The 13948-nt window shown below is 33.1% G+C and overlaps 1 protein-coding gene across 3 annotated transcripts in view; it reads left to right on the top strand.

Moving 5' to 3' along the window:
• Positions 1-13948, top strand: part of FSTL5 (follistatin like 5) — a 633702-nt gene that overhangs the window by 563906 nt on the left and 55848 nt on the right. For all 3 annotated transcript variants that reach the window (XM_045552739.1, XM_045552740.1, XM_045552741.1), the window contains one exon: positions 7181-7330. In XM_045552739.1, the coding sequence (XP_045408695.1) occupies positions 7181-7330 (150 nt within the window). The remainder of the gene's footprint in view (positions 1-7180; positions 7331-13948) is intronic.

Below are 13948 nucleotides of genomic sequence, written 5' to 3' on the forward strand. Positions count from 1 at the left end.
TTAAAAGAAGTAAGGCTTATCTTCCCATGATTGTGGTATTCAGTAATATTTATGGTGATGCCGTGATTATAATGAGCTTCCCATTATTTTAAGAAAGGATTACATACTTATAGCAGCAGTTGTCTGTGTATGTGTGGTGTCAGTTAACTTCGTATGTTACATGGTAGTCAATTTTTTAATCTTATTTTTTTCTTGCTAACCCACTTACTAATTTTGCTTTGTAAAACAAATTTTAAATAGAGTACTATTGCTCCTATAGACATCAAATCATTGTGTTGGGGAACAAAATTAAACACATTTAATTATTTAATTCCAGCTATCCACACTAGGTTTTAATCAAGTGTGGATTTTAAGCAATATCAATTAAAAATTGATGAAAATACTTTAACCTCAGTGCCTTTAGAAAATGTCAAATAAAGAAGACATTCATTAACATTAAATTGTTTAATGCACTATTGTAAGACTGATTTTTTAATATTGCAAAACAAGATTAGAAGAAACATTATATCTAGGATATTCACAAATAGCTCAGCCTTGATTTTATATATAAATATATGTTTGTCTATATACATATATTGTGTATACATATAAATATATTTCTACACTGTCATAAAGATTACCCTGGGAATTTGAACCTAAACATTCTGCTATGGTACAAAAGAATCCTTATATTATTTGCCTTGATCTATGACAAATTGAATAGCTCCTCATCGAGAGTAATTATTTACATTCTATGGCATTTGATAAAATGACTACTGTTTATTCAAGTGTTTCATTATTTACTTTGGTATTTATATCAATTAACCCAGATGGTTAAAGCTTTGGTTAAAAATATACAAAAAAGAAAGAAAAATGGAAAGACAGAAGAGAAAGCTAGAAAAGAGAGCATGAAATCAGAGCTTCTTACACTCCCTGTGGGAAAGGATTACTTTGGTTTTTGCTCAATCTATTTTTCTTTTTTAAAACCAGTAGGTAGTTTTCCCCACATGAAATCCTCCAGGCAAATTTGACAACACTCTAACCGGATAGGTCCACTGATCACATACATGGATTTTGTGGCAACGTCAAATTGCTATGAAAGGTTCTATACGGTTATTTTCAATTTGGTAACAAATGGTTGACAACTGGCAGCAGTACTCGGATCACAGTTTAATTAGTGCTACTCTAGAGTTCAGTTTCTCAGTGACTCTCGATGACATGGCAGTGTTCAACACCATGATTGAGGAATATACATCACTTTTTGACTCTTATTTTTTGACTACAAGTAAGAATTGAACATGTGTTTACGAAGCAAATAATGTACCTTTACCATTATGTTTACAACATGTGGAAATATAAGGATAGCAAAGGCTAACATTTTAATTGGGAATGATAGCATATTATTCAATGCCAAAGTATGTGGTACAAAATATAAATTCTGTGACACTTCAGAGGAAAATCAGTAAAACACAAGGTAGTTAGAGATGCATTATGTAGGTGTTAGAAATGTGGCTGCCAAATGTAGATTAAAGAGAATTTGATTACTAAATGTGTGCTGTGCTTTTCAATAGCTGTGGATAGTCATTTACTTTTTATGAAGTATTAAGGAGAAAATTCTAGCTCACAGAGAAGACATTTGTTGAAGAACAATGGAGATTACAGTTATATATTTTGAAGTAAGGATTTTTAAAAATGAATGACTCAATTATTTTTGTACAAGAGAGGAGGTTCTTGGAAAGAATAATTTGAAGGAAATTCTATAGAAAGCAGAAAGAATTATGTTGATTGCCTTTCTTTTTTCCGTGACACAATCTTATGCATTATTTGTGGCATTAAGGAAAGGAAGAGTAGATTTTGAGAAACTGGCAGCCAAGAGAACAACTATGTCAAATCGATTTTCAATTACTAACAAATGGAGGGACCTCTCCCTGTCTTAGGAATCTAATTGGTAGAGAAGCATGAAAGTGACACAAGGCAGAACTACTAACACCAGTTTATTTTCCATAGCCACTTACCCGATCAACGAGAGAACCACTTCTACAGTGTCTCTGTGTATTTTCAAACTTCAATGCTTATATTCAATCACTTATTACAACACCAAACTCGCTTTCCTCCTTTGTCTCAACATCTGTTTCTGTTCCGTACCCCTCTACGAGTGTCTACATAACACTTTTGTATGGATCCACAGTGCTGCCTAATTCAGTGCCCAAGTTGGGTGTATGCATCTTAGGTCATTTTATTTGTTGCATATATATTTCTGTGTTCTTTATAGTACTAATGCCCATGTGTTTCCATTCCCAGCTGTGTAAATTACATATTGCATCCCTAATCCAAATTATGCAGAGAATCAGATGTTGACTTTTCTTTATATCTGAGAGCACCCTGACCGACTGGTGTTTATTTAACCTCCCTTTTCTATGCTTTAGCTGCTGTACTCCTAGGCCTGTCATTCCTTACATATATAAGTATATATTTTTAATTTTTTCCTAAAAGGTAGGATATTTTACATATCAACTATATTTATGTTCTATATATAGGTTTAGAAATGATTTTATTGACAATTTTATTCTATTACCTTACTATTCAATAGTCTATTATTTTATGAAATTGCTTCATTTTTTGAAACTTCCCTAATGTAATTTAAACCTTATTATCTTTCTTTATCTGTGTACATGTGTGCAATTTTTTTCACCCTTTCTTTGGTTTACTTCTCTGTTTAACTTTTTTAATATAGCACACTTTCTTGTTCTACATAATATCTCTATCTGAAATGCCCTTCTAATCATTTTTTTCTGGATGAATATGAAAGGAAGAAAGCCTGGTATATGGCGAAGCCATAGATTAAACTCTGGGTGTCATCTGACCATAATAGCAAGTAGGCGATCAGACTGCTTGAGTTTTCAGAGGAATTTAATGTAAAGGAAATAGAGCAGAAAACTAAAGTCTGAGCCTTGGCCTTCCTGAAGCCATAATTAGAAAATAGAAGATACAGAAGACACAGAGAAAGAATTTAGCTAATAGGACTGAAATGATAACTAGGGCAGGGATGTATACTAGAACAGCATCAGCAACATGTTTTCTACAAATGGAAAAATAGTAAATATGTTAGCCTTTCCAGTCCATATGGTCTTTTTATTTCACCATAGCATGAAAGCAGCCAAAGACAATATTTAAATGAATGAGTAGAGCTGTGTTTCAATACACATTTATTTATGTAAATTTGAATTTCATATAATGTTTACATGTCACAAAATGGTATTCTTTTCTATTTTTTCCCACCACTAAAAGGTGTAGAAAACATTCTTGTCTCCTAGACCACATACATAGTCGGTGGGTTGAATTTGGCCTGAGGGCCCTCATATGCTGATCCTTGTCTTACAAGAATGAAAGAATATTCTATGAGGAATGAAGTTTCTGAAGCAGCCAAAGGCAACAGAATTTATAAGCAACTTGAGAACAGGCATTCTGTCATATTCATGTTTTCATTTTCAAACATAGCTCTGGACAATATCCTTGACATAGTAAGTGTTCAATAAATGCTTCCCAACAAGAACTAAAGATGAACAATTAGGAATTTTGATGCTACAGGTGACTTTAAGATATCTCTTTTGAAAGAAGTAATATCATGAAAGCCTGTTTGAAGTATGATCAATTTAGAGTGAAAGGCCAGGAAATGGAAGTAACATTCCAGAAAGCTTGTTCAAAAGTCAGAGGAGAATTAGAGAGATGGTTGGAAGAGAAAGCAAATGAATCCAATCAATGTTGTTGTAAAGTTTTTTTCTTAAATTTAGAGGCCAATGTGTATGTTTGAATACTTGGAGATATAATTAAAGCTTTAAGGTGGGTCTTTCTGAAAGCAAAGGATAGTGGCCAAATCTAAGATTAGAAAGAAGGATGAGAGGAGTCATGACAGGAACTTGTTGAGTTGGATGCAAGGAAAATAGAAATGCTTGTGACAAATATTTTTCTTCTCTGTAAATGATACAGGATATGCTGAGAGGGGGAATATGAAGAAAAGGAAGGAAATATGGGAATTTGGAGATTTTAGGGTGAAGTATTTTTAATACTTAATCAATACAAGAAATGAAAATGGCAAAATCCTAGAAGAAGACAGGTGAACATATTCTTCTGTTTGACTTCCTTAGGTCTATAGATGTAAATCAGGAACTATTAACACTATTTTAATTGCTAAATTAAAACTTACATCATCAATAGTAACACAACTTGTACTCCTTTAAAATTTTGGGAAAGAATAATACATATGCAAGAAATATGTGATTCAGTATGGAAATTACCAAAGGGAATAGGATACGTTATGAACTAGTATTTTCTTTTTCTTATTGACTCTCATCCTCATTAGTCCCAATATCTTATTAATTTCTTTCGCTCTAATTGGTAGTACATGTTTCTATAAAAAGGTGATTGAATAAAACACTTTTACATAATTCCTGACAATTTTCGTCATCAATATGTGTTATCTTTTTTTTTTTTGAGACAGAGTCTCACTCTGTTGCCTGGGCTAGAGTGAGTGCCGTGGCGTCAGCCTAGCTCACAGCAACCTCAAACTCCTGGGCTCAAGCAATCCTCCTGCCTCAGCCTCCTGAGTAGCTGGGACTACAGGCATGCGCCACCATGCCCGGCTAAGTTTTTCTATATATATTTTTAGTTGGCCAGATAATTCCTTTCTATTTTTAGTAGAGACGGGGTCTCACTCTTGCTCAGGCTGGTCTCGAACTCCTGACCTCAAGCAATCCACCCACCTCGGCCTCCCAGAGTGCTAGGATTACAGGCATGAGCCACTGCGCCCAGCCATGTTATCTTAGTCTTATTTTCCATGTCTGGTATTTTCTGTCTTCTTTTTATACCATTAAATGCTTAACTGATATGAAGAACATTCCTCTACAATTCGCATTCATGGAAATAAATATTAATCTATGTAATCTGATAAAATAACAGTGCTATTGTAAAATGGGACCTAATAGACTATAATCAAAATAATGGAATAAAACAAAGCAAAAAAAAACTCAGGGTGACTATCAGGAAATTTTTAATGGCTTTGTAAAAATGATTATAAGTCTAGTCAGGGATATCTTACGGGAACAGCATACAAATAGAAAATAATTCCCAGCAAAGCAGTTTATTTTACTGTTGAATAGTTTTGTAGCAAACAAAGGGGTGGATATTGCTCCTGGTTCAGCAGTTGTTTGGCTGACAGCTGTGTGTCAGGTCACTCACGCTTTTCATTACCTTGGCAGGTTTTGTGGGCGGCTTTTACAAACAGCAAAGAATTTGTAAACGGTTTCCCTATGTTCTGAGCCTTTCACCAGCCTGAGGTCCCACTTTTTTCCCACCTCTTCATGCCTCTCAAGTATATAATTTACCTAGTGTTTATTTCTCACAAAATATGCTCTTTCCAATATCATTCAGTATACTTCTGAAAAGTTTGACATACAATGTGAATTAATCGGATCAGGGTAACTGACATAGAAAACGATGTTTCAGTAGGAACTGATGAATGAACGTGCAATACTGTACTCCATCAGGAACATGTGCTGAAGGTAAACTTCTGCCTCCAGGTTTGTGCTACCTCCTCCAGAGTGTCATGAATGTTACTCAGGTTGATGTCGCTGGTAGTCACCTGTAATGGTTCTGGCACATTCTATGAAATGAAGTTAATTTCATAACTCTAGAGCCATCGTACACAGTGCTTAGTTTTCAGGTTTGTTTGCTTTTGTTTGGAAGCTGGAAACAAGCTGTGCTATTTATAAGAAAACACCATTGTTATATGTTCCTAAAGCTCATAATACTAGACTAGATCTTAAAAATTAATGGACGTTTTAGATCCTTCCTGAATAGATCTGAAGTTTGGAGAACAGCAGACCACACACTGGATATCTCATTGCAAAGTGCTCTGGTAGTAACATTATATTCCAGATTTTATGCAAACAGAATAAACCACCTATAATGGTTGTGCTGCCTGAGGAGGGTATTCAGTATAGTTACTGAATGCCAAACGTGGTATATCTGCTGTCAGGATTACTTTTAAATAAAAATAAATACTTAGCAATGTTAATAATGAAAGCATTGTTGATTTTGTTTCATGATTACTAAATATCAAATATATGTGTTAAAAGAGATCTCTGCTGAGAAACTTTTCATATGAATTGGAGAAGAAATAAACTATTATTCTAATTTAGCTTAGAAGATAACTAGACTATACAAATAAATGAAATTATACATTAGTTTTTAATAATCAGATGTAAATAATAAGTCAAGTGAAACACCAGATATATCATTACACATATATTTTATGTACAATTTAATAAATTTCTCTTCTTAGCAATTTTCAACTGTAATTAATAGACTAGTGAAAAAAAGAAAACTGTGAAAACATAAATCATGAGCTAAATGACATTTTTCATGTCCTACTTATATGCCTGTTAGTCTGAATCACAAAGGCTTATGTATCCCTTCAACAATCATTTATTGACAAAATGAAGGAAAGGAGGAAATAGAGGTTATTATTTTGGCCTCATTCATGGCCATCTAACACAAACTATACAATCTTCAACCAGCGGGCAGTTCTAGGGTGAAAGAGAAGAATAAAAAGCCTTGGGAAGATTGAAAGGTTTTGTAAAATTTGACCTTGATATCAAATTTAAAAATTAAATAATCATTGTGAATAAATACCTTATTATAATTTCTCTAAGCTTCTGAGTCTGCACAGATTGGAAGACACCTGCAATCATTTCCAGAGGGTTTTGTGACTTTTGACAAGACTGTGGATGTGCCATGGGGGCAGCCACTAATATTTCAAGAAGCTCTGAATATGCTTTAGTGTGACATTTTTTCTGTTAAAGAGACTTGAGATGGGGAAAGTTGGGGAAAAAACAGTGGCCCTTTTGAAGTTGCTGATAAAAACAAGTAGTAAAAAAATTAAAGAACTCCATTTCACTAGAAAAATAAGTAAGAACAAAACATTTATTTTAAAGGGATTTCATTTATTATTGATTTTTATACATATTTAATGAACTTAAGTATGCTCTACATACTGGTTTATTTGATTAAACCCTTTCTATGTACATATTTAACATTTGATGCTGAATTTGTAAGGCATCAAACATTCATTTTACCCATGATATTGTCATGTCTGTGTTATAATTTAAAATATAAACTCCATTTTTTATTTCCTACATTACAGGATGAAGTCTGTCCCGGAGCGGAAGGAGATGAAGTTCAGAGGTGTGTGTGGGCATCAGCTGTTAATGTCAAAGACAAGTTCATTTATGTCGCACAGCCAACCTTGGACAGAGTCCTCATTGTTGATGTGCAATCCCAAAAAGTCATTCAGGTATGAATATTGCACTTTTGAAAGTAAATCTTTAAAAAATATTTATGTTAATGCAAGTTTCCCAGGTGACTTGTACATTGCCTTTGATTGTCATTGACAACGTTTCATTACTTGAATAACTCGAAATGTATGCATTTTCTTAGAAAATCTCCTCTCATTCTACCTCTTGAGCCTAATGAATTAAGGAAGTAATTTAAATATCTTTTGTTTTCAAAAATTTGATTCTTAGACACATCATAATATTAACGTGACCAGTTGCACACAAATCACCCTCATAGTTGCTTATTCTGTTGAGAGCAAGGAAGGCCCGGTCAACGGCCAGTTAAGATATTCCTGGTTATTATGACATAATCAGAATGAAATATTTCTTGTTTTGTCATTAGCAAAAGCCAAGACAATAATAGGCTTCACTAGATAATAGTACTTAAGTAGACTTTACCAGTTAGTAGAAAATAAGTAATATGCATGTGGGTTAATGAAAAGTACAGCAATCTCTAATAAACATTGCCCTGGTCATGTTTTTATAACCCTGTCATTTCATATTTCAAGATTAAGCCATTAGCTATTTCTGCTCTTTGTCTTTACTTGAACTAAGTTGCACAACAACCAACGTGAGGTACAAGACCTACATCTAGTCAGTCTGTCTCCAGAGTCTGGACCTTTGATTATTTTTATCTATTGCCTCTCAGCTCAGAGGAAAGAGACTTAAATAGCTTTATGAGATACATATAATCTGTTAAATGGGAATATGTTTCAAAATAACTCAGTTTTCCCTCTGCTTTCACACCACAATAATAATCAACACAAACTTCTGTTAACCCAAAATATGTGGGGATTTCTCCCCACCAGCAAACAAGCCATCAGTTCTGCAGTGGACATAATTCAAAAACCATATGCCTGGAGATACTGTCAGTGAGATCCCATAGGTTGAGGAATCAGTCCCACAAGCCTACGCCCACTTCTGACATCAGTTGCAAATCTGGGCCCCCAGAAATTCTAATTGACCAGCTTCAAGTTGGAGTTCCTATGACCTTCTCTTTGGGTTCAATTAATTTGCTAGAGTGGCTCACAGAACTCAGGGAGACAATTACATTTATCATTTTATTATAAGATATAATACAAAAGTTTCAGATTAAGAGATTCATAGGGCAAGGTATGATGGAACGGGAACAAAGCTTCATGCTGTCCCTGCATGTGCCATCCTCCAGGAACCTCCACATGTTCTGTTATCTGAAAATTCTCTGAACCCAGACCTTTTTTTTTTTTTTTTTTTAATGGAAGCTTCATTACACAGGCATAATTGACAACTCTGTACAAATGTGATTGGAAAAAAAGGGTATGATCTCATACTAATAGGCTGAATGGGGAATCCCAGCAAGGCCTGTCTATTCAGATTTTTCTGGCCTCTCTGTACAGCATTCTTTACTGTAGGGTATGGGGCAGGGCTCTCTCTGTCTTATGAACCAACAGTAAGATTAAAGTCCAATTTTTTCTCTAAAAAAATTTGAATTTTGCCAGTTTTGAATTTATCTAAGCTCTCTTTTTTGCAACCATATATAACTTCAGTCTGTGCACCTCATAACTTTACTACCTGCTGGGTGAAATAGCACATCCTTCTATTTGCCTTAACATTACCTTCATAGTATGTGAATTTTAGTCCTCAAAAGAACATGCTTAAAGGTGAATTATTAATATGCTAATGACTCTTTTTATACTTGGAAATACGTCATCTGTTAGAATTTTAAATTCTCTCAAAGCTTTCTCCAATTCCAAAACATGTGAAATGACAGATTTTATAGACATGGATATAATTTAAATTTATAATTTAATTTAAATTTATATATTTAATTTAATATAAATAAATATAATATAATTTATAAATTTAATATAAATAAATATAATTTAAATTTATAATTTAAAAAACTCCCTGTTTTATAAATTAATAATCCTAGTAATGCAAGTTTGAAAACTAATTAAAGAAAGAATATTTCTACCTACTAAAAAACTAAATTAAAAAAACCCTTTACTTGTGACTTAAGGTTTTATTTATATCCAAAGACATCGCACACTTTTGAAGTTACAGTGAACTGCAAAGTACAAAGTTAATTTTGTAAAGTGTAAAACATCCTTTCTTAATTTGGCCACTTATGTCAAGTGAGCCCAGATTAGAAGTTAGCCCTTTTGGTAAAATGATGTTTTACTTCCATTCAGTATGCTATACTTCTGTTTACTTATTTTTTACATAACCTGAGCATATTATACAGAAACAACTAAAAGTAACACTTATAATCAAAATTTAGTTAATAACCTTCCAAATATTATAGAATATACTATAGAATTATGTGTAGCAGGGGTATGGAAATGGAACAAAAGCAAAATGTCTTATTCTTGAAGAAAATAATAATATAAAAGAAAGTAAGTAATGCTACCCTTATTTGAATTTAATCTTCCAAGCTTTCTTGTTCAACCTAATTAAAGTAGGTCCCTAGTGTTTTATACTGATCTCATCTATGAAATCATATTTCTGACTTTTGCATGTGTTTGTCTAGACTGGTATTAAATGTACATTTTGGGACTAAATACTTTTTAAAATTTAAACTGCATTTTATATTTTATCATTGAAATAACAAACATTTTCTTGACAATATAAGATTTTACAAACTTTGTGATAAATTATTAGCATTAGGGGATCACTGGTATGCTTGTTTTCAGCGGATACATCTATATCATTTTTATCTGCAGCTAAAAAGTAAAGGTCACTTTTTTTAATAGAATCTATAAACTAGGTGTTGGTTTAAATGTCAGATAGTTTCAGTTATTGCTTTTCTTACCATTAACGTTTTTGGAAGAATGGCGCACAGGTGATATTTTGTAGCATAAAAGATTAACTAGTAAACAACTGACCTCATTTTGTCTTCTATGGAGTGAGATCAGGTTCTGCTTGGATGCAGAAGGAGCTTATTGTAACACCTTGGGAGTATTCTTAAGTATCATCGGCAGTCTCCTCAGGCCATTAGCACATTATCTTGAGAACCACATCATTAGTTTAAATTAAGTTCACTTAATTAGCCAGCTGGTACTTTCCTTGTCAGACTGATAAGCAAGCTGTGCTTCACTGTTCCTTCATGTCAAGACTAAAGCCTGAGTTCTGCTTATCTTTGTTGCTGTTATCAGTATTTCATCTTTAGAAGTTGATACTAGTCCATAACCAAGGTATCACAGCTTTTAAATTTTAGTATTTGTCACACCACCTCAAGAAATATTATGAATTTGTTAACATTATGTATGTTGGAATTATGAAGGAGTTAAGGTTTAGAGATCAACAAAAGGAATCAAAAATCTCATACTATAAGTAAATCATATTCTTAAATAATGTTCAAAAAAATTAAACAAAAAATGTTTTTATCAATATCTTTATAAAGCTACACAAAATAAAAACTTAAATTTTAATTATTATATCATGTATTTTAACATATTTTTACAAAGGGCTAGGATAACAGTTCATACATCATGATAATGTAACATTCTCAAAACAGTATTTACGTAAGAAATTAAGCAATGTGGATTTTAGAACATAAATATATATGTCATGACTATTAATTTAGTAAAGTGACAAAATATTATTTGAAAGCTATTTCTGAAAATGTTTAATAATTCAATAAAACTTCAGAAGAAGGATTGTAGTTTAATAATCTGAATATCAACAGGCTAAGCAAAAGCTACTGTGTGCACAACATCTAGTAGTGTTTATTGTCTAGGAGAAAAATTTCCAACCTTTAGTAATGGGACCATTTATTTAAATAAAATTGTCCAGAATCATTCCCTAGATCAAAACTAATCACTTTTTTTCTGTTATAATGGGGTTCGAATCACCAGCTACAAGTAAAAGTCTCATTTCCATAGACTTCTCAAGGCAGAGTTTGAAAACAATTTTTCTAACAAACTAATACTGGTGGTCCAATGCAAATTATACTAAGCAATAAATGAACATTCTATATCCATTAATTTTGAGGTGAAAGAAAAGCACATAAACAGTGCTTTTTCTTAATCACCTATTCCTGAATATTGTTTTTAACTTATATCATTTTTCCTGAATTAAATGGATGGTGGTTGCAGAAACAAAAAATATGCACACCAGTAGTCTCCAAAGTGGAACATGTGCAATCCAAGGAAGCTAAAAGGCAACTAGTTATGGGAAGAGAATCCTATGGCATCTATTTATGTTTCTTTTTTATCTTTAAAAAAGAATCACATTTCATGTTATAAAAATTTAATATATGGACCAATATTGAAGGCCTGAATTCATCTGTATGTTAGATGGTCAGTTATCATATAGTGGACTCGAGAATCTTGAGAGGAAAGTGGAAGTTTTATCATAGGGATAAACATGGATCTCCACATGGGTGAGACACTTGGGCTTTTGTTTTCTTTGGTCTGCACAAAAGGAATAACAGTAGTGCATACGTCCACAAAAAGATTGCAATGGGAAGTCAATGTTTTAAGATTTATATTTATAAAGTAATCAGAAAAAAGCTGGATATATAATAATAAGACTGCTACCAGAGTATAATTGTTTTTGTTAAATAAACTAATAATAATGATCTTAATAATAATAATTAGTTGACATACTAAACAACTTTACAACTTATTTTTCACAATTAAGTAGATTTATAATTCATTAATATAATTATAAATTGAATACTACTATTTACTAAATATTAGTCTATGTGCACAGGTTATTCAGCAGTCCCCAACCTTCTAGGCACCAGGTGCCAGTTTCATGGAAGACGATTTTTCCACAGACTAGAGTGGGGGGCGATGGTTTCAGGATGATTCAAGCACATTACGTTTATTATGCACTTTATTTCTATTATTATTATTACATTGTAATACATAACGAAATAATTATACAACTTACCATAATGCAGAATCAGTGGGAGCCCTAAGCTTGTTTTCCTGCAACTAGATAGTCCCATCTGGGTGTGATGGGAGACAGTGACTATAAATACAGAGGAAGCTTCACTCATTCGCCTGTGGCTCTCTTCCTGCTGTGCAGCCCATTCCTAACAGGCCATGGACTGGTACCGGTCTGAGGTCCCGGGCTTGGGAACTGTAGGTTTATATCATTGACCTAAACAAACACAAGAAACCTGCTGTCTTAGAGCCTAGAACCTATTGGGTGGAACAGACAATAAAAAATAAATATAGTAAAACACAAATTATTTGATATGTTGGTAAGTGTTACTGGAAAAGGTAAAATGGTAGAGGAAGACGAGGCAGGCTTGGGAAAGCTAAGGATGCAGGGACATTCACAAAGTGAAGGTGGGTTACACTATTAAATAGAGTGGTCGAGCTGGCCTTGCTAAGAAGATGAGTTCTGAGCAAAGATGTCAAGGAAGCAGACATTGGGATATAGGGTAAGACCTTTCTGGGGAAAGGTCCCCCAGAGGGCAGAAGTGTATTAGAGATATGAAGGAGGGAATAGTAGGTGAGGAGGGCAGAGAAGAAGTCAGATCTGGGAAGTCCTGATAGTAATTTTAAGGACGTTTGGCTTTTACCCTAAGAGAAGATCCTGTAGTGTTTTGAGCTGATTAGTGGCATCATTTGCTTAATGCTTAAAAACAGAAAAAAATCACTCTGACCAATCTAGTTAGACAGATTAAGGAGCATAAGATCAGGAGTTAGATGTAATGCGATGAAGTTAGAGATGATAGTGACTCTGTTCATGGTGATAGCAGAAATGTTGCAAAGACATCAGCATTCGGAAGGTAGATCCAATTGCATTTCCTGAGGATGTGAGGTGTGGAAGAAGAGAGAAGTCAAGGGATTTCCCCCAAATGTGGAGAAACATTTAAATTATTTTGTGACACGGAGGCCCACACATTTTCTTGTGACGAGAAATGTTTTAAAAAGTGTCACAATACTGCCTGTTTTACAAAAAGCAAATAGTCTAAATTTGCTTATCCTTTAAGGTAAATTTCAAGAGTATACTAAGAGATATTGTGTAAAATTCGACACCTAACTTATCCCTTCCCAAAGCTGATGATATTAGTAGAAACATACCTACTTTTTGACTAAAAATTGGATTATGGAAAGATTATCCTAAAGATGGTCATTTGGAAATGTTTCTATCATTATTATATGATTTTGTTGATGAAAATCATATAAATATTCTCTATATAAAATGTGGTATTTTACACTTGAAAACTTGTAAATAGATTTTACCTAAGAATTAAAATTTTTCCAAATAAAGTATGTCACATTACTTTTCTCCATTTTTATCTGCATGTCTTTTTCAGTTCTGGTGAACTTTTATAATAGAACACCAAAATAACTGAATTTAGTACAAAATTCTGGAAATGCTGAAAAAATATTCAAAACTTTTGGAGATCATTGAACAGATATTTGTTAAAAGTCTGAAGTCACTTTGAAAATTGATTGATATGTTCCTCTTCTAGGTACATATATATTAATTTATTTGAAGGCAGTTAATCATGAACTGCCTTCTGACACTGCCTGGAAAGTATTTACATAAATTAACTTTTCAAAAAAGTCTCTTTCTTCCTATTCATAAAAATATTCATACTTTAAGGCTCAATTAAAACATTACCTCCTTTC

The sequence above is a fragment of the Lemur catta genome, chromosome 5, assembly GCF_020740605.2.
Source record: "Lemur catta isolate mLemCat1 chromosome 5, mLemCat1.pri, whole genome shotgun sequence".
NCBI classification, from domain to species: Eukaryota; Metazoa; Chordata; class Mammalia; order Primates; family Lemuridae; genus Lemur; species Lemur catta.